The following is an 18,397-nucleotide window of genomic DNA, read 5'->3' on the forward strand; positions in this document are numbered from 1 at the left end:
CCATTTTTATCTCTTTGTCATATAACTCTAATATTAAGATCCAAGCAAATTCATTTTAGGAGAAAAAAATTCCAAACTTGTTCTCGATTTAGTCAGGATAAGTTGAAAAAGAGAAGTGAGAAATTTCTGGATGCTGATGGTGTTCTGCTTTACTTTCAATCAATTTTCTCCGTTTTAAAATTTACTCCAAGAGCAAAGCAATGTCTTCACTCGTAAGAACCAAAAGAATTTTATAAGAATTAATTATTTATAAGAAGTAGACATAGGTGTAAGTATTGCTCCACTTCTTCATTCATCAATAACATTTCTGCATGCATTATCGGTTACCTGCTTCTTAATTAAATTTCTTTATGTATAACAACACAATAACATTAGTATTGATTCGAAAAACCTCAATATCAATTTTATACGTAACTGATTCGTAATGGTGAGTAACTCAACCATTCTTCTTTTTTTGACGGATTGCTAACGGCTGCTGAATAAAAATAATACAGAAGAAAAAGGAGGAACAAAACTTTAAAAAAAACGAAAAGTACATTCTCTAACTCTGTGCATCTTCGTCCAACTAGGCCATCCAACTCGGAAAAAAACAATGACTCAAAAAATTTCTTATCTCTCGATGTTTTTTCTCGTAAAACTGAAGTATTCCAACTTCCTAGCGGCACATCCAGATTAGAAAATGTAATTGTTCAGTATTTCCAATACTTCCTAAAGGTGTCCAGCAGCTGTCAAACCTCACTCAAGTGAAACGATCCATAATTGCCTTGGTGCTGACCAATGCTTTGCAACAACGAGATCATTTGAGAAGTTGAGCTCAGGTGCTCGAATAATCTCGTACATGCTGAAGTCTTCGCAGATGCACGAACAGCCGATTTGAGATCCATCAACAACTCGTAAACTCACAACATCTCCATCTCCACCATCTTCTTCAGCAAAAAGAACTCGGCAGGGAGTCACCGGATGATCGTAGTATTTTCAGCGTGGTTGTGAAAGTTTGATGCGCAAACTCCTTGGTGGAGAAAACGCAATGGAACCGGAGGATATTCTTCTCGACGACGAACATATTCAACGTCCAGTGCCTAAGGTTGGCAATCATAGAGACCCATAACTGGATAACTTATGGTTGCTCACAAACGCTTTTCAGAAACTATTGCTCTCCAAAAATGAGCGACCAGCGTCTGGAGGCGAATGTAAGTGATTTTGTTTAATTTACACTAATTAAACTTCAGATTTCAGCCTCTTAAAAGAAATTTTCGCAGAAAAATTACGTTTGACAGTGACTATTTGTACTTCAAGTATTATCAAGTATTTTAAGCAGAGGGCTAGAGAAAAGATACGATTTACGATTCTACAGTTCACTGAATTATATCATTCCTCTCACTCCTCTTTTTGCTGAGTTGTAGAGCTTCAAAATCGATTGCAATACTAGTCACAAGAATGTGCCATAAAAAAATTAATTTGTAACCCATGACAGGTTTCGGAACATCTATAGCATTACTTGAAAACAGCGTATGCACCTGGATAAGTAAGCAGCACCAAACGAAATCTCTAGAACTCCTGTAACACCAGAAATAATCTTAAATTTGAGAGTAGGATAATATAAAAACACACAGGTAACAACGTCATACATCAGTCGCTGGAAGAGAGGGTGTTAAGCACTTAAGCATCCGTCTACATCCCATAGCACTTCATTTTAAGTGGCATCTAGCACAAATCCCTCAATCCTCTACCGATACGACAAACGCCGAGGATGTTTCGTGCGGTGTCTCCTCCTTCGGCTAGGTAAATGCCTACTGCGAGACGTGGCGCTTCTGTTTTTTGCGATGGCGCCACCGTATACCAAACGATTTGAAATATTCGGGAGCACATATTAGAGAAATGCTGGCCGTTTTCGAGAAGATGCATTGATCCGCCCTCAAGCCTCTTGCTTTTGGATTCGCCTCGTCTTCCTCGACCTTTGTTGCAATGGACCTGTACAATGCTCTACTACATAACACGCAAACAGGTTGCTTTTTTATTCCGAAACTAAAAGGCTACATCTCATCACCAAAACTGCTGCTGATTCATGTACATGGTGCTGCTAACGTTCTCAAATGAACGAAACATTGTTGTCAGTGTGTCCCCAGCTGACCTCAGGTACAAATTAGGCTGGTCCGCAGGGTTGTGGTGATTAGCACGCTCCACCTCCTATCCGCGTCTCTGCTTAACCCTCTCTTTCACATCCATCTATCTGCATTCTCGATCTGACCATAAAATGAGGCTTCCTTCCGCAGGAACGATAGGTAAGAGCATCTTCCCCAGCTCAACGTAGTTCAACCTTTGTTTCCTATTCTCAATGTCATTTCAACTCTTTTCTCCCTCAAGGAAAGTATGTCTGGAAAACCTTCACAACCATATTCAAGCCCCAAAGGTCTCCCCACTGTAGCTGCCGCACTTTATGAGTCCGTCTCATCACCAATGCAACCTCAAGTCGCGATAGTTGTTCCATTGGCGGCAACAAAAGAACGAATACATAAAACATGGGTAAACGCTCTGTCCGTCCTTCGCCGAACTACACTAAGCACCCTACCACAAGCTCAGATTCGGCTACATGTCCTGCTGATGTTCCCGTCCACTATTCTCAGCTACAACGCCATCGTTGGTATGCCGTATCCGCACCTATGTAAGCGAAGATGAAGTTTTGGAAAGGAAAACCTCCTGCAGTAGGGACAGCACGATCCGATTAGCATCCCGTCCCCAGCTGCTGCCATCAGCTTTTATTTCCGAGAAACATGCTTCCTCATCTTAATCCCGGTCATTTAGCTTATGAAAGTTGTATTGATATCCTAGGTTTTATTATCCCAGAATGTCTCTCTTCCATTCTCTAAAAGCACTCAAAAAACCCCTAACGCTCTCCAAAACCATTCGCTCTTTTGAGAGTCAATAAAACTGATGAATTGCACCAAAAAGTACAAATTTTCAACTTGATCAAATTGCTATTCGAGACTAAAAATGTTTTAGGTTCGGAACCAACTGAACTTCTGGAATCGTCTGCATACGCTGCACCTGCACCACATTACGTTACCGAATTTGGGATGGAATATCCATTATCTTCTCACATAAACAACAACACGTAAGTTCTTGGCCAATTCTCATTGGATAAGCATAACCGATTCTGCACGAATCAAACTGCTGTAAACATTAATATGGCTGTTAAATAAAGTCGCAAGCTGCAGCATTTTATTCTCCAGAAGAATCAGGAACTATCCCCGAAATATCCGTAATATGCTGAAAAAAAAGTAAAATTTTCTTCATTTCAACACGCAATTTGCAGCGAAATTTTGTCAGAACGGCTTAGCGATTTTACGCGAGAATTTATGGGGCACTAATGCGCCATTGGTTTAGTAGTGGTGGAGACACTTTAAACGAAAGTCTTGAAATTATTTGTAATGTTCTAAACTGCAATATTGCAAAATAATTAGAGTTTCTTTCAAGAATGATAGTGCTTCTGCTGGAAGAAAGATTTTTTTGACAGTATTGCAACAGCTAAACGATTGCCTAATGAATTTAACTGCATCACCTATGGTTCGTTTCCAATTGAAAGCAACTAAAGTGGTTAAAGTATAACGATACACTCCCTGTTCGTTCATTCCAATTGAAACTGTGAAATAAGACCTCCGATTTTGCTCTGAGATATCTTTCAATTCTCAACAGAGCCAGTCACTTCTTCAGAAGCAAAGGTGAATATTTATTTTTAAAAAAAGGATTTTGTCATCAGCTATGATTTCTGGAATTCAACTCAAGCAGCGTTAACTTGTCGGGAAGTTAAGAAGAAGAGTTAAGTTATGGGTAAAACAAATCTATGCACATATCATACTGTAGGATATGAAATGATACGACTTTTCCGCGCTACTTTGATTTACGAATATTTGCCTCAATCAGTTCGTGTGAACTTTCCTCGAACAGAGTAATAATACTCCGGTGAAGTTGAATAGGGATCCTAACTAACCAGAATTCAACCGAAATTAATAATTAGTGTTAGGAAACTACGCTCTATGATGTTGTTCCTTTCATAGTGATATCAGTCGACACTACGTGTGTTTTCCTACCTTGTCGAAGTTAGCTGGAGAACGCTATAACTCGTTTTCACCACAAATTTAATCCTTAAACTCAAGAAACGTTAGATGGTGACATCTTGTCTTTTTTGTCTTTTTAAAATGTATATCTTTGATTTCGAAGCACTTGGTTCTGTTGGAAAGGCCACGGATCTCAGTTCAATATCCAAATATTGTGATCATAAGATCAGCTTAGCGGTCTCTCTTCGATGAATCATGGGACGCTGAGTGATGGGCGCGAAGTCCTAAGCATCTTAGAGGTCTGGCAGTCGGGAGCGTGAGGAAAAGATACGGCCGCGTAATGATCGGGGGTTGCCTTGGTAGTGTTGCCAAGGACGAGAGCAAGCTGTCATCGACTAGCACCATTACTTACACTTCTGGATAAACCAAACGTCGACAAACATCTGCGCCAATCGAAAGTTTAGCCAAGTAGATATTTTCGAGGATGAAGATATCAACAATATCCGCATGTTTAAGGCGCCCTCCTACAAAGGTTAGGAAAAGTCATGAAGATCTCTTACGCTAAGGTAGTCGCCATATACTAGCATGCTACAAAAAGTAGCTCTCTAGCCATGCTCTTAGTTTGATATTTCCCCTCCTATTCGTCAGTTCCACACTATCACATTCTAAAAGAATTACCAAGCTTAAAAATTCAATTCTCTCTACTTTTAAACGATTAGTAAGGTCAAGTTGGGTACGAATAAGCAATAAACGGGGTTTCAAACTGACGGATCCGTCTAGCTGACATTTGTCATTTCGCATTCACTTGACCGGGCGTAAGCGGCAACGGCGACGTCAGGCGACGACGACGCACGAACAGTGAACGCGGATGAGAAAATGAAAGAGTTGTTTAGCGAAGTGAACAAAGAAGGTCGGGAAATGAATAGCCGACTGTCTTGCCAAAGGCAAGCAGAGAGAGAGGAGATATTTGGAACAGGAAGAGGTGTGTTTCTATGGGACCGATTACTTGGCGACGACGGTCGTCTGGCCAACGGGGCTATGCGTGTCTCCAAGGCGATCTCTTTAGTGAGTTTCCACCTCTCCCAACTCAGCATATAGTCCTGATCCACTCCGTCTTTTCACCCTCCCTTCAGCTCTTCTTTAACATACTTTTTGGTATGCGCGACATCAATAGCGCCTCCGCGCCTCGTATGATTTACTTGGCTCACGACTCAGTTCTATGCGGTGACTCCTACTGTACATACTCTGGGCAAATAGCTCCTAAGTCAGAATTTGCCCGTAATGGAGAGAGATTAATTGTGGATTCATGAAACAATCTACGAGCTTACATTGTATTTCGGTCATATTCGGTTTGATTTGTTTTATAGTGGTACTTACACTCTTCATTACGGAACACAGAAGTTGAGGTTTTGCCTCGTCCGCTACAAATTCTCCATTCCAATTTCTATGCTGATTCCAATCAGAGAGTTGTTTTATGGCGCAGTTGGATAGCGCCCAATCATCACTTCGACATTTTGGTCCAAGAAAATTATGTTTTAACATCTGACAGTTTCAAAAAACACATGGTAGGACGTAGGAAACTTATCTTATCATATCTGGAAGATATTGATCTATTTTGCAGTACTCTTTGAAAAAGGATCAATTTGGCAAACGTAACCCTCTTGCTCTGCTCACGTAAGGTGTTCATTGACTCATTAACCCCTCTTTGGTTAATCCACCCGTCGTGTCGTATCTTAAAGATGAATCTTCTGCTAAGGTCTAATTGATGTAGTCGGGCCAGGTGTCCCATGCTGGACCCATTGACTCCTTCGTCATTACCCGCCCAGAACGCAAACTCGCTCTCAAAGTCCCTGTGCCGTTCACACTATGGTCCTTTTCAGCACTACTACCTATGTCTACACGGATAACAATCAGTACAACAACTACTATCAGGTATACCCTTCTTTTTTTAAAATCAAATACTGTAACTGAATTCAATTTTGATATAGTATTCCGGAAATTTGCACTCTCCGAGTCAGTCCTACATGATCCATGGCCACGGATCACAGTCGCCTGTATCTGTGGAAGATGATAACTCGACCGGACTTGGAGCTGCCACGAGAGCATCTCCAGCTACTGTAAGTTCTTAGCTATTCTTTCACGTCATGATGGTCCCAGAAGCGGCAAACACTGTGGAGATAATTAGTCCGTAGTTTTACTATGCCGACCAAATTGCGGGCCACAAACCGACAGATTAAGCCGCTCACCTGGCATTTTGTGACCCATGCCGCGCAGATGCGTTCGCATGCCTCATTGGCTCAACTAAAGGGGATCAAAACTGCGTCGCTCAAACGAATAACTGTACTGCATCGAGCTCGCAACACGCTCGATCAATGCTGGCTGCTGTTACACGATGTAACATTTCATAATGAAGATGCAACAGGTGCGATATGTGTCCGTAGTAATTGCTGCCTTGGCTCCCGTCCAAAAAAACCGCCGAATATGGCAACGCACCTGTTTCATGTTTATGACATCCGGCCTCAATACGAGCACGGGCAACCGGTATACTTGAAATTTATGAAAACACTATGTCTGGAAATGATGCATTCACAACGGTCGAAAGGACCAAGGAATGACCGTAATCTGGCTGCGCCCGCCATTGGTTGGTGCCATTATCGATTATGCAAACTGGCAGACGGCTGCGAATTACGCCACATCTACTGCGTTGAGGGAGCTACGAAGAACGAACATTCCAAGCGAGGACCACCTGGAATTTTCATGTAATACAATAATTATCAGCATCTTAAAATACAAACTTCACGTCCGTTAATTTCAATCGGTTGCGGCACTTACAGGAAGTGGCTGTTTGCAGGTGCAAAAAATATATCACGGAGTTCTTATTAGTCTCCGGTTCTAGAGAAGATGTAGGGTTAGCATAGGGCGTAGGATTATTCCCATTGTAAATAGAATAAGTTTTAAATAAAACAAATTCTAAATAGATTATACTCTAAATAGATTAGTACCGAATATTCACATGTTTCTGTTGACATTCTCTTTTTTATGTCGGCTTGAAAATCTGCAAAAAAGGAATTCAAAACATCCTATGAATGTTCATTGCGTTGAGTATACCAGTGAGTGGAAGAGAACTGCAACTCAGTGAGGTGTTCTCGTATAACAAGATAACTGAGCTGAAAATGATCACAATCATTGGTGAACACCATTGCAAGAGTTCGATCTATGTAGTGCGGCACCTCTAGCCTTAACAGCTCATTTTCGACTCCGAAGAATCCGGAACACCTTTCTTCCTTGCACGCTACCAATACCTACCAAAAAGGCGATCACTGTCGCAATGATTCGCCGTTGTCACTAACTTCAGCGTAATGTGGCAGTAGCTTTTTTTGATCCTCAATGCGAGATTTAAATGTTAGAGGTTCCCGTGAGCACTATTTCGTTACACGTGCAATCAAAGACATTGCGCGATGATTGTTGTTCGCCTCGACTGCAAATGATTTTGGAGCTTCCGGTGGAGGGCCAACGTCGTCTTGGCAACTGGCCCGAATCGGCTACTTTCGCTCGCCCACATTCGACAACGATAACTTTGCTCCTCTCACCCATCTCTGCAAGAATCCTTCTGCACTCGTCCACACCATACCTCGTATGCGTGTTCTCTTCCGAAATCTCTTCTAGGAGTACTTTGTCCAACTTCTTCTGTCATCTCGTCGCCATAAGTTTTTGTAGACAACCTTCTAGACCATTTATCTCAGGAAGCCGAGATTGGAAATGAGTTCATTGCGCCTGATCCTCAATGACAACTGATGAGTTTGTGCGCATTGAACTGACGCCGGAGACGCGCCTCCATGTAAGTACACTCGCTTTCACCGCAGCGAAAAAAGCAGTGACACAAGCTACGATACAATGGCCCAGAGGTCTATGAGTGACACTAATATCAGAATTGTCCCTAAATTTCTTCTGAGGGCTGAGGAAATATTTTTTATCTATAATATTTGGGTGCAACACGAAATTATTCAATTCAAAAACACTGTGTCCTTTCTTAGTTGAAGAAACTGTAGTTAATTTGTGTAAACAAAGAAAATTTGTTTATTTTTCCAGATCCAATGGTTGCTGGACAACTACGAAACTGCTGACGGGACTTCTTTGCCTCGATGTGCACTCTACGACCATTACAAGAAGTTCGTTCTCTCGTACTAGTCTAGTCTACTTGGGACGAACGTTCTTTTTTCTGTGCATTTGACTTGACGCCGCCGAGAGTTTGAGTGTCAGAATGCGTCTTAGACGAGACTACATATGGTTATGGTAGCTGGCAATGCGTTGCTATGGGTAACCGAGTATGCTTTCCACTATTCACTGGACGGGAACGTTGAACTGCTTATGAGGGGTTTTCTCGGGAATTTCGAAATGTTTAGCATTCCTGAATTGCACGCACTCTGAAAAAAAAAGAGCGAAACATCTAACGTCCAACATCGTTACACGTTGACGTTACAGGGCCTACGTTGAGAGAGCTTGTGGTGATCTGAGTGGTGACAAGCTAACTTATATCCTAACCAAACATTTAAGGCATTGCCACGAACACAAGTTAGATGCCGTGAATGCAGCCTCATTTGGAAAACTTATACGCTCGGTGTTCAACGGTTTGAGGACCAGACGCCTTGGAACCCGCGGAAACTCTAAATACCATTACTATGGCATACGTATCAAGGCCGACTCACCACTTATGCAAGCACACGTTCCAGAACGATACTCACCACATGAGGCGTCAGCACCGATGAGCAGAAGGCCAGCACAGATTTCTTTCATATTAAGTCTTTTTTCAGATTGTAAAAAACCACCCATTAATTATATTTATGAAGGAATCCTGAAGTGTTTCCGTTATTCGCTGCTAAATTTGCAGACCTTTCCATCAGACCTACGTGAAAAGTAAGCAAATGATTACAAATATTAGCTAAAAAAAAGTAATAACAGGCAAATTTAATTTTAAAGTGCTCTTAAAACCACTCTTATTTGAAATTTTTTCTCTAAAGGTAGAGTTAATTGCCATAGATATCACAGAGAATATTTTCAAGACGATGTTGACTTCTTGTGCTTCACAGCCTTTAAAGAAACACTTTTTGGAACGAAAGTTCAGAAATGCTTAGCAGTATTTACTGAAAGAGAACATAGCATTCTTTTGCTGTTTTTCAACATCATTTAGGTATTGCTTCGTTCACGTATTTTGTGTATACTGAATGGGTACATATGAAGAAATGTTGGACATTTCTTCATATTCATATTATATTATTATATTATTATATTATTCATATTTAAATTTCCTCTTCCGGGAAGAGTGCAAATTATGTGCGTTCCACAATCATAAATTATCTTTCCCTGAATCAAATGAGATCAGTATGAGACTTTGTCCGAAAAAGTTTGCCCACTGTTCATTAGCTACCTGGCAAAATGTATATAAAAAAAAACTTACTCTTGTAATTTTGAAAAGAAAGTTCTCACATGGAAATAGCGCTTCAGCAGCGAAATAGGAATAGGTTCAACTACTTGGATGGAGCCATTAAAGTATTTGATTGAATTTTCCCTGTCTTCAGTAAAGTTATAAAAGATACCGAAAAAAGATCAAAAAGGTATCCTTCTGCTCCCGTCCAAAAGCTAGTATCTACTAGCATCCGAATATGATAAATGGACAATGACAGGTTAAAAAGCGTAGATCAGAGGGCTGCGCATGAATGTGCAAAACTCCCCCAATGCATGTTACTGTTATCTCACACTTCTCTCCCGAAAATTCCAATGTTTTTAATGTTTCAAATGTTTTGAAGTTTTTGATTTTCTTCGAAATTTTTCTCCAGCACGATAGTCTACCTTTCGTCTAGAAGCCCAACCTCATCTTTTCCCTTTATTTCTAATTTCTAATTTTTAATTTCTACAGACCAAGATTACGAAACGCAAATCTGCAAACATTTACAAAAATATGTAAATCCCGAGAAATCAGAACTGGTACTTCGGCAAGGAAAATCTGCCACTTCCTGCGTTTGTCTCGTCGCAAACACAGGTGGAATCGGCTACACGATTAATTATTAACTTACACTGTAGCTGTTTCATTGTATTCCACAATTGTGAATGGCTAAAGTTTTTTTAAGGCTAGTTATTTCTGTTTTTTACAATCTATATCATTTCCTTCTGTTAATTATTTCACAATTCTAAGCCATTCTGGGGAAAACTCCTAAATGATATTAGGAATTTTTCTTTCTATTCAGGTGATTCAATTTGTTTGAAAATTTGCTGTTTTTTCCTAAAGGTGGGATACCATTCGTAGTTGTCGGTCCATTTCTCCACATTTCACGGCGGTTCTTCTGTGGATATGATTAACCATCTAGGCCTTCCTATCAGGATATGATTTGAGGCTAAATTTGCAATTACAGAAATAGACTCCTTAAATTGAACGATTATCCGCAGAGTTTCCGAGTTTTTGTAACTGAGCTCTCTTAAAGGTTTCTACTTATTATTTCATAGGATTGAATTGGTGGAGATGAAATGACTGACCCAATAGCTGAGCTGTAATTTTTTTCATTACTTCATAATCGGTCTGTAACAGAGAAAGAAAGCGACAATGACCATTTTTTCTCGATACTGGAATTTATAATAATGTTTCACCCGAAAAAAAATTCTAATAAATAAAAGATCAATCAATAAAAGGTCAAATGATTGTTTGCAAATTTTCTTCAATACTACAATACTTCCTATTTTAGCGCGCTAAAACGTCCGAACACAGCAATGTCGATGCAAAGCAGTAGACCAGCAAGCAGGTGAGCACCATTTTCAGTAATAAGTCCGTTAAAAGTGTGAGATTTTAGTGGTTAAAGGCATCACCTCACGAATCTGGGGTGGTACGGGTTTCAGATGAGTAATGCCTATACGGGTCTTATATTGTGGAGAAGAGTGTGATTCCGCCCGCTTCTCCCTATATCAGGAGAAATGGACGACCCTGGAACTACTTCTTATGACCGCTTCTGTTGCAATGCGCAACGCTTGCGCCCCGCCTGCGATTCGTGGAAAACCCATTCGGACGAATCGTAGGCGTGAAGCGCAAGGGTGGCGCTCTGCAATAGAGGACGTCGCCCGTTTACATTGATATAAGGAGAGATGGGCGGAATCACCCTCTTCCCCACAATCCGCGACCCCGTGCAGGCATTACAAGGCTAAAAACCCGTACCACTCCAGATTAGTGTTTTCGCTCGTTTTGCAGCGATCTAAAGTTCCTCTCTACTGAGATAGCATCCTTTTTACTAAGGTATTATCAAGTGAGTGAATTCCCTGGCTACACGGGATACTTCTGAAGATTCAGATAGGGGTAGAGTCCAAGTAGATCCTCCAAGTTTTGTACTGATAGATGTGTTACAGGTTAATATCTACAAACAAGACATTTAGTCTTTATTTTTCCTTCATCTTTTATTTTCTAAACAGTCAAAAAAGAAATAAACGAAAAACCATTGTTCGCTGTCAACATAGGGCTCCAATCAATAGATTGCACTCAACATGAGAAAGCGAAAAAAAACGTTTGAGGTAATTGTTCACAACGGTTCAAAATCGGCAAAAAAAATTAAAAATTCAAAGTTAAGTAATCCAGGAAATAAATTTAGTTCCAAAAAAATAATTTAAAGTTAATTAATCTCCAAATGCGAACATCTCTCCCATTTACAAGAACTTAAAAAGTCATCAACGGAAGTGAATTCAAAAAATAAACCGGTCTCTGAGAACTTGAGAAGTGAGGTCCAAACATATCCGCCACTTCTGATATGAGTAACATCAAGAGTTCTATGGAGGTACATTTGTTTGTGGAGCTATTTTTCGATGAAGCTTGATTGATTTTTGACGAATGAGGGACAACAATGACTTAAGATTTCCAGTAGTCCTCAAGAACAGTTCCGGAAAATGAATATATCGAAGACTCAAGCACAAGGTGGTCTACATGCAGTGTGATGCAAGAAAAAGTACTCAAAACTTTGCTTCAATTAATCTAAATAAGAAATTTTTCATTCAGTAGTTACAAAATTCTGCGTAACTTCTCACACATCACATACAAATTGACCACTTTTAGTTCAATACAAGCATCCAATCACTTCTGGAAATTTTTGAGGATGCGGACGATCATTCCTCATACCTCGTGCATTCTCTAAGGCTCTTTTCAGCGAATTCACTGACTTGTGCTTAAGAGAGTAGGCTTTTTTCTATTGGAATTGACCAGACAGCAAAATCCAAAGAATCGAGATCGGGCGAGTTTGCGGATAAACACCTTCGTCCAGAAATTCGGAAGATCGATCTCACACCACTCTAGTGTTCTCTTGCGCCATGTGCTGCCGCCCAATCTTGCTGCAAGGCCCAGTCAATGTCATTACCGTTTTCTTTGTCCCAAGGATTGTCGCCGCATTCTTGGATTTTAAACAGCTCGACACACTTCATGTGGATCACTCTATATACGACTTAACTGAAACTTTTGCGAGAACAAGTAATGAATATGCATTACGACCACCTACATTGCATAAACACCACAGATGGTAACATCGGTGCTGATAAAGACCATACTACAGTACCTGGCTAATAATGAGCGAACTGCTGGGAACAGAGGACAAATTTGCTTATCATTGAAAAGGAGAAGATTTTCTACCATAAACTTAATTTCACTGAATGACAAATTAACTATGAGTCAATGACTTTTGCTGCCCCTGCCTCCCCACACTTTCATAACTTCGAATCTGAATCAAATTTGATTTTACTCAATATGAACCTACAGAGGTTTTCACCTTTTCTTTGGAATGCTGAAAGACACCCGGAACACCTGCATTTTTGAAGCGATGCACAGCAGAGAGCGGCAGTTGCTTTAAAAAAGGTTATTTTTCCTAATAGAAATAGATGGAGTACAGAAATAGAGTATAAGAAACACTGGAGAAAAAAACTTTTTCAAGTAATGTGATATATGACTCGTTAAGCAACATTCTATTCTAGTAATATTAATATCCTACTAGTGTGCATTTTTGGCTTGAGTACGAATATTGACTCATTTCTTCAATTTAATAACGTATTACTTCATTCCCTTCTGCTTGTACTAAACTTTCAAAGAATTAGAATAGAAGTTCAAAGACTTTCAAAGGAGAGAAAAAGTAGTGAGAAGTAAATATTAACTAGTGAAAATAATGGGCTATATTTTCATCGCAACTCTTCCATTATAAAATACTAGATGTTTTATAGCAGTCCGGCTCCACGACAATCACCGAATGCTCCACCTCCGTCAGCTGCGAATGGACATTCACGAAACGAAGGTGTGTTTCGGGATTTAGTACGAGATCTGAGAGAGTTTTTCTTTGTATTCTGGACGATTCCTGAAATTTTCTCTTCTATTCAGTGTCCGACACAGATAGGCTCTCACTTGGGAATGGAGAAGTACCGTTCATTCAAACTCCACAAACTGACGGTCTTATTGAGGCATTACCGAAACTTGGGCTCGAACTCTCTCATGTTGTGCTGTTCGTGAACGCATACAACCATAATTGTTCTGTAAGTCGTTATTTTATATTCTTTTTCTATGTAACGGTTGCAAACAACGGTAGAAATGGTAAAAGTTGAAAAATTACAGGAAAAAATTCTGGTTTCTAAATCAGCCCTTTTTCAAGTTTCTATCAACCATCCATTACGAATACCCAATCGCTATCAACTAGATTTTCAGATGAAAATACATGAATATGTTCAGAAAATAATAATAAGTCAAAGTCAAATTTCAATTTTTAATCAAATTCAATGAATCAAAGCACCTTTCCAAACTTGTTCATTCCATTTCCAACCGTTCTAAAATACTATGCAATGGATTTTTAAAAAAAAAAAATTAGTTTGTTCGTTACTGATATCATCTGGTCCTATGTTATTAAAACTGTGGAATATAGAAGAAATCTTCTGAACCTTGAAATATAACACTATATCTGCAAAAATCTCTGATCGCACGTATTTCTGTGCGAAAAATCCGCTAGTGGCAGGAACAGATCCATCCCATACTGGGACTGCAGAAGCCTTCGGAATAGGTAAAGTGAAAATAAGGGCTGGAAGGAAGCATAAAGAAACTTTTGGAATTTTTGAGCTCCTTGAATACTGTAATAGTGGCGAACACACTACGGCGTACTGCTTTCCCTCAATCATTTTTCCTAAGATGCACAATAAAATTATTTAGGGACTCTAGAAATCACAAGTTTCAGAAGAAAGATTCCTATCCCCTAAAGTTACAAGAATTTCATTCCAATCTAAACATACAATACTTCGAGATAGCATGTTTTTTCGTTATTCTCTGCATATGTGAGTTCACTACGATGGGAAATCCTTTTTAGTGTGTTTTCTCAGAATCTGAAATACTCTTACAAAAATTTATTATAGCTTTTGGAAACGAATATTTTAACTTTTTAGGAAGTGCTGTACTGTGTAAAACAACTGCAATTTGAACAAATTGAAGAGTATTGGACAACATTTTGGCAACCCGAAGACGATCTCGAAGATGAAGAGTAAGTATTCTGGTGGCAAAAAAACCTAGAAAGAGAGTTTTCATTGTTGAAATTTCAGCAAAGCACTGGGTCAAGCTCGACTCTCACAACAACAGCTCTTCTCTCTATGCACTCTTCCACAAATCCAACACTGGGTCGTTTCACTGGATTTGGCTTTCTATCAAACTCTCGTTGACGTCTTGGTACCGGATGTGCTTATGAGCAGCATGTCTCGTAAGATTCCTCATCTTTTCGTCAATGAAATCTCATTGAATCATTGCGTGTACGTATTTTCCAGCGTTCCTGACTCAGTCGTGCCGGAATTTTGCAAAAAACGTCGAACATTATCTGAAGAAGGCAATGCAAGGAGCTCCTGAGATCATGCAAAAGAAGAAGATTCAAGCTGTTAAGTATATGGCACAAGGATTGAGAAGGTACTGAAATACTTCGATTATTTTGCATTCGTAGAACATTGCGTCTGTGATTTACTTGTCCTACTCATATGTATATATGAATACAGTGCATAGTACGGGTGTATTTACTGTGAACACAACTGTATGTAGTAAGCACGTGACGGATAATTTTCAGGTACACTTCACTCAATCATCTCGCGCAAGCTGCTCGTGCAGTACTGCAAAAACCTGATCAAGTTACCGCTATGTATAACGACTATATTAGGTATGTCCATACACCTCCATACATGAGGGGAAACGAGTACGGACCTATTCCGGCGTATACGACGTACTTCTTTGCTGGAACCTCCTTCAATAAATCATCTATTGCTTTCCCATGAAAGTAGGCTGAGATTCATACGTATATCCATAGTCTCAAGGAATAATTGTGAGAAGAGAAATTAAAGAGCGGCTCCAAGTTCTTTTTCCTTCTTCAAATTACTTTCCTTTAAAAACTTACAAGCCAAATATGAGAGATTCTTCCTTTCCTCGTAGTAGCCACGTGCGACTTTCGCCGATTTCTTGGAGTGACCTCAAACCTTTGCACTTAAATTTTATTCTTATATTATAAAGTACAAAACGGATTGAATGGAGAAAAAACGGTGCGGCATCCGTGCACTTTCCTTCCAAAAGAAGGATTTTCTCAACGTACCTTTACAAAACGCCGAAATTCTCATAAATATTTGAAGGTTAAAGGATGAAAAACATTCTTTGAGGGAAAATAAGCCCACTGCGTCTAAAAATAGAGACGATGTTCTCTATACCCAAGCTGTCCTGCATGAAATTAATGAAAAGCAGATGCTGCACGAATCTGTTGCAGAGTGGACATGCAACAGGTGCAGGAACAGGCCGGTTGGGTAAGCGGATGCGACTCGCTCATGGTTCATCACATCCATAACGCATTCAAAGATAATCTGCAGAAAATGGCACCGATGGAAGAATGGGCAGAATGGCTTGAGAGCATTGTTGATCAGGTAAGGATACATGTTCGAGTGTTGGAGACGTTGGCAAGGGTTTTTTCTCTTAGATCCTAGCTAAGTATCATGACAAGCCGGTGCAAGTGATTTCTGAGGTTGGAAAACAGTTCCTGCTCAACTGGAGCTGCTACACGTAAGTTTATAATAAAGGGGAATTTTCTCTTTTTTTTTTCCTAATGGAACGAAACACATAAAAGTACTGAAGAAAACTTTTAGCTCTATGCTGATCCGCGACCTGACATTGCGATCAGCCGGATCCTTTGGATCTTTCCACCTCATTCGATTGCTCACCGACGAGTACATGGTTTACCTGGTTGAGTCTCGCATCGCCAAAGCAGCTAACAGAGCGATGATCACCGTGATTAGTCAAGTAGGTTTTTCTGGTATTATTAATTATTACACAAAAATTACTCTTTGTCCTGAGCACTGCATATGCGGACCATGTCATAAAGGACGACTGCGCCAATTTCCACTGACAATAATTTGGGTTCCGATTTCTTTAAAAAGTTCTGGCTCAGACAAATCGTGTTTCTTCTTTTCTTCTTTTTTTCTGATGCACCACTGGTGAATGTGAATAAAAAGATAATAAAGAGATCGATATCAGACTACGCCTTTCCTAAGAAGCAACTAGAACTTTTCTTAGGATTTTCCAGCTTGTTAGCAAACTATGTGGTGATTAATTTTCAATCACAAACACTTCTAAGTATGCGTTGCACGATCGATCAATAGTGCTTCAATTCTTACGTTAACTTTACGTTGCTTCTTGTAATTCCACTTCAAAAAACATAATTTAAGAGAATCTCTTGTTAAAGTGACTACTTTTCATAACATTACTTATTTTTAGCCCACAGATTATCCGTTGTTTGATGACGCCCTTCCACCCCTCCCTCAGATGTCCCTCAGTCAACAGTATATCATCCATAGTCGGCCATCAGAGCACATGTACGATCAGAAGGTGAGTGTTAGATTGCTACAGACATCTTTTATCATCTTGCATTTTTTGTTGAATAAATTGAATAGAAAAATTTATTCGGAGTTTTTTTTCAGTTTTCTTTGCATCGTTCTGTTGAGCGAACACAGGTACCCTCAATGGGATCCGGTAAGTAACTTTTCGACTATAATGCGTACTTGTTCGGATTCCCCTAATATTTATTCATGTGCGCTTCAGAAATGCTCGAAATTGGCAACAAGTCCATGTTGATCTGAATTCTCAACCGATCTCATTTTGTTCTCTATACCTTTGATCTCATGCTGATCTTTTTTTTTGAATTTTTCACTGTAAATAATTATGTGCGTGGAAATTCACATGTGCATCAGAGCAACAATGGCAATCTATATGGATCTCATTTTTGTGCTGTCTTGTCTTATAGTTTGTAATGTTTGAAACTTTGAAGTAGACGTTCTCCATTTATATGATAACGAATCATCTGTGATAAAAGTTCTCAACCATTGTTACGTTAATAAAACAAGAATACGAAAAAAAAAATAGGGGGAGAGACAACTAAGACATCCAGGAGTTTACCATACTGCAGTGATCACTGGCTGAGCAACACAGCAGGATTAGTCGCCCTTCAGTTGGAATCTAATATTCCCCGTTCACAATGAGCAAATCTTACACATCTTGCTTAACTGAATAAGACACACCATCACAATCCTTACATTTTGGACTTAGAAGCAAATTATTGACAGGATCACCGAAATGAACTACCGAAAAATGATGATTAGTTGGAGAAAAATGAAAAAGAAAGTGAAACCAGTAGTGGCGCCGTTATTTCTCAAAGTAAATAATTAAGTCAACCGGGCCCTAAAGCCTAAGCGATAGTCTAAGAAGATTTGTGACATGTAAGCTAAAGTTACTAAGAGAAAAAACTAAGCTAAAAAAATAAGGACACACCTGAGTATCCCCCTCCCCCCCCCCCCCCCCCCCCCCCCCCTCCCTCCCTCCAACTACATTTCCCCCCACATTTTTTTCAACACTTTTTAAAATTTGGTTTGAAAGCAGATGTACTTTCTCCCTGGAGGATCAGGGAAAAGCTAGAATCAGCAAGGGCGGAAAAACTTCCTTGCCAAAGATAAATAAGGGCGTCGCGTCTCTGTTGCGCCATCGGTGTAATGCAAATGGATCGACGTCACTCCTAGTGATCTTGTCCTGTGAATTCTCAGAAATTTGGTTCCGCCACTTCGACGTGTGAAACTTCTCCCTCTCAGGCAACCAGAAGGACGACGCCAAAGCCCTGCAAGTTGAGAAAAGCGACCGAAATTTGCCGCTGTTCAACTCCTCTGCGAAAACCCGGCCCGCTTCGACCACTCGCCGCCTACTTGAGGCGCTATGTTAGGGAGCGGTTCCCTATTCATCCCACTCCCCAGACCTCCCCTCATCAGACTATCACTTTTTCTGAATCTTTAAC

The 18,397-nt window shown here is 39.9% G+C and overlaps 1 protein-coding gene across 2 annotated transcripts; it reads left to right on the top strand.

Annotated features, from left to right (window-relative positions):
* Window positions 1-997: 997 nt before the first annotated feature.
* On the top strand, window positions 998-17,195 carry RB195_017579 (uncharacterized protein; the record flags this gene model as incomplete). Of its 2 annotated transcripts, XM_064184635.1 has the most annotated exons (21): window positions 998-1,084; window positions 2,365-2,662; window positions 3,001-3,112; window positions 4,949-5,120; window positions 5,189-5,319; window positions 5,936-5,987; window positions 6,044-6,172; window positions 8,145-8,224; window positions 10,790-10,846; window positions 13,287-13,357; window positions 13,441-13,592; window positions 14,487-14,581; window positions 14,640-14,794; window positions 14,859-14,994; window positions 15,149-15,238; window positions 15,833-15,986; window positions 16,040-16,122; window positions 16,206-16,359; window positions 16,834-16,944; window positions 17,037-17,088; window positions 17,158-17,195. In XM_064184635.1, 21 exons carry the CDS (start codon window positions 998-1,000, stop codon window positions 17,193-17,195), a joined length of 2,409 nt encoding a protein of 802 aa, XP_064040516.1. The 2 variants fall into 2 exon arrangements, with proteins under 2 accessions (XP_064040516.1, XP_064040517.1); XM_064184636.1 differs by lacking the exons at window positions 5,189-5,319; window positions 5,936-5,987 and adding an exon at window positions 8,538-8,807.
* Window positions 17,196-18,397: the final 1,202 nt, after the last annotated feature.

The sequence above is a fragment of the Necator americanus genome, chromosome II, assembly GCF_031761385.1.
Source record: "Necator americanus strain Aroian chromosome II, whole genome shotgun sequence".
Lineage (NCBI taxonomy): Eukaryota > Metazoa > Nematoda > Chromadorea > Rhabditida > Ancylostomatidae > Necator > Necator americanus.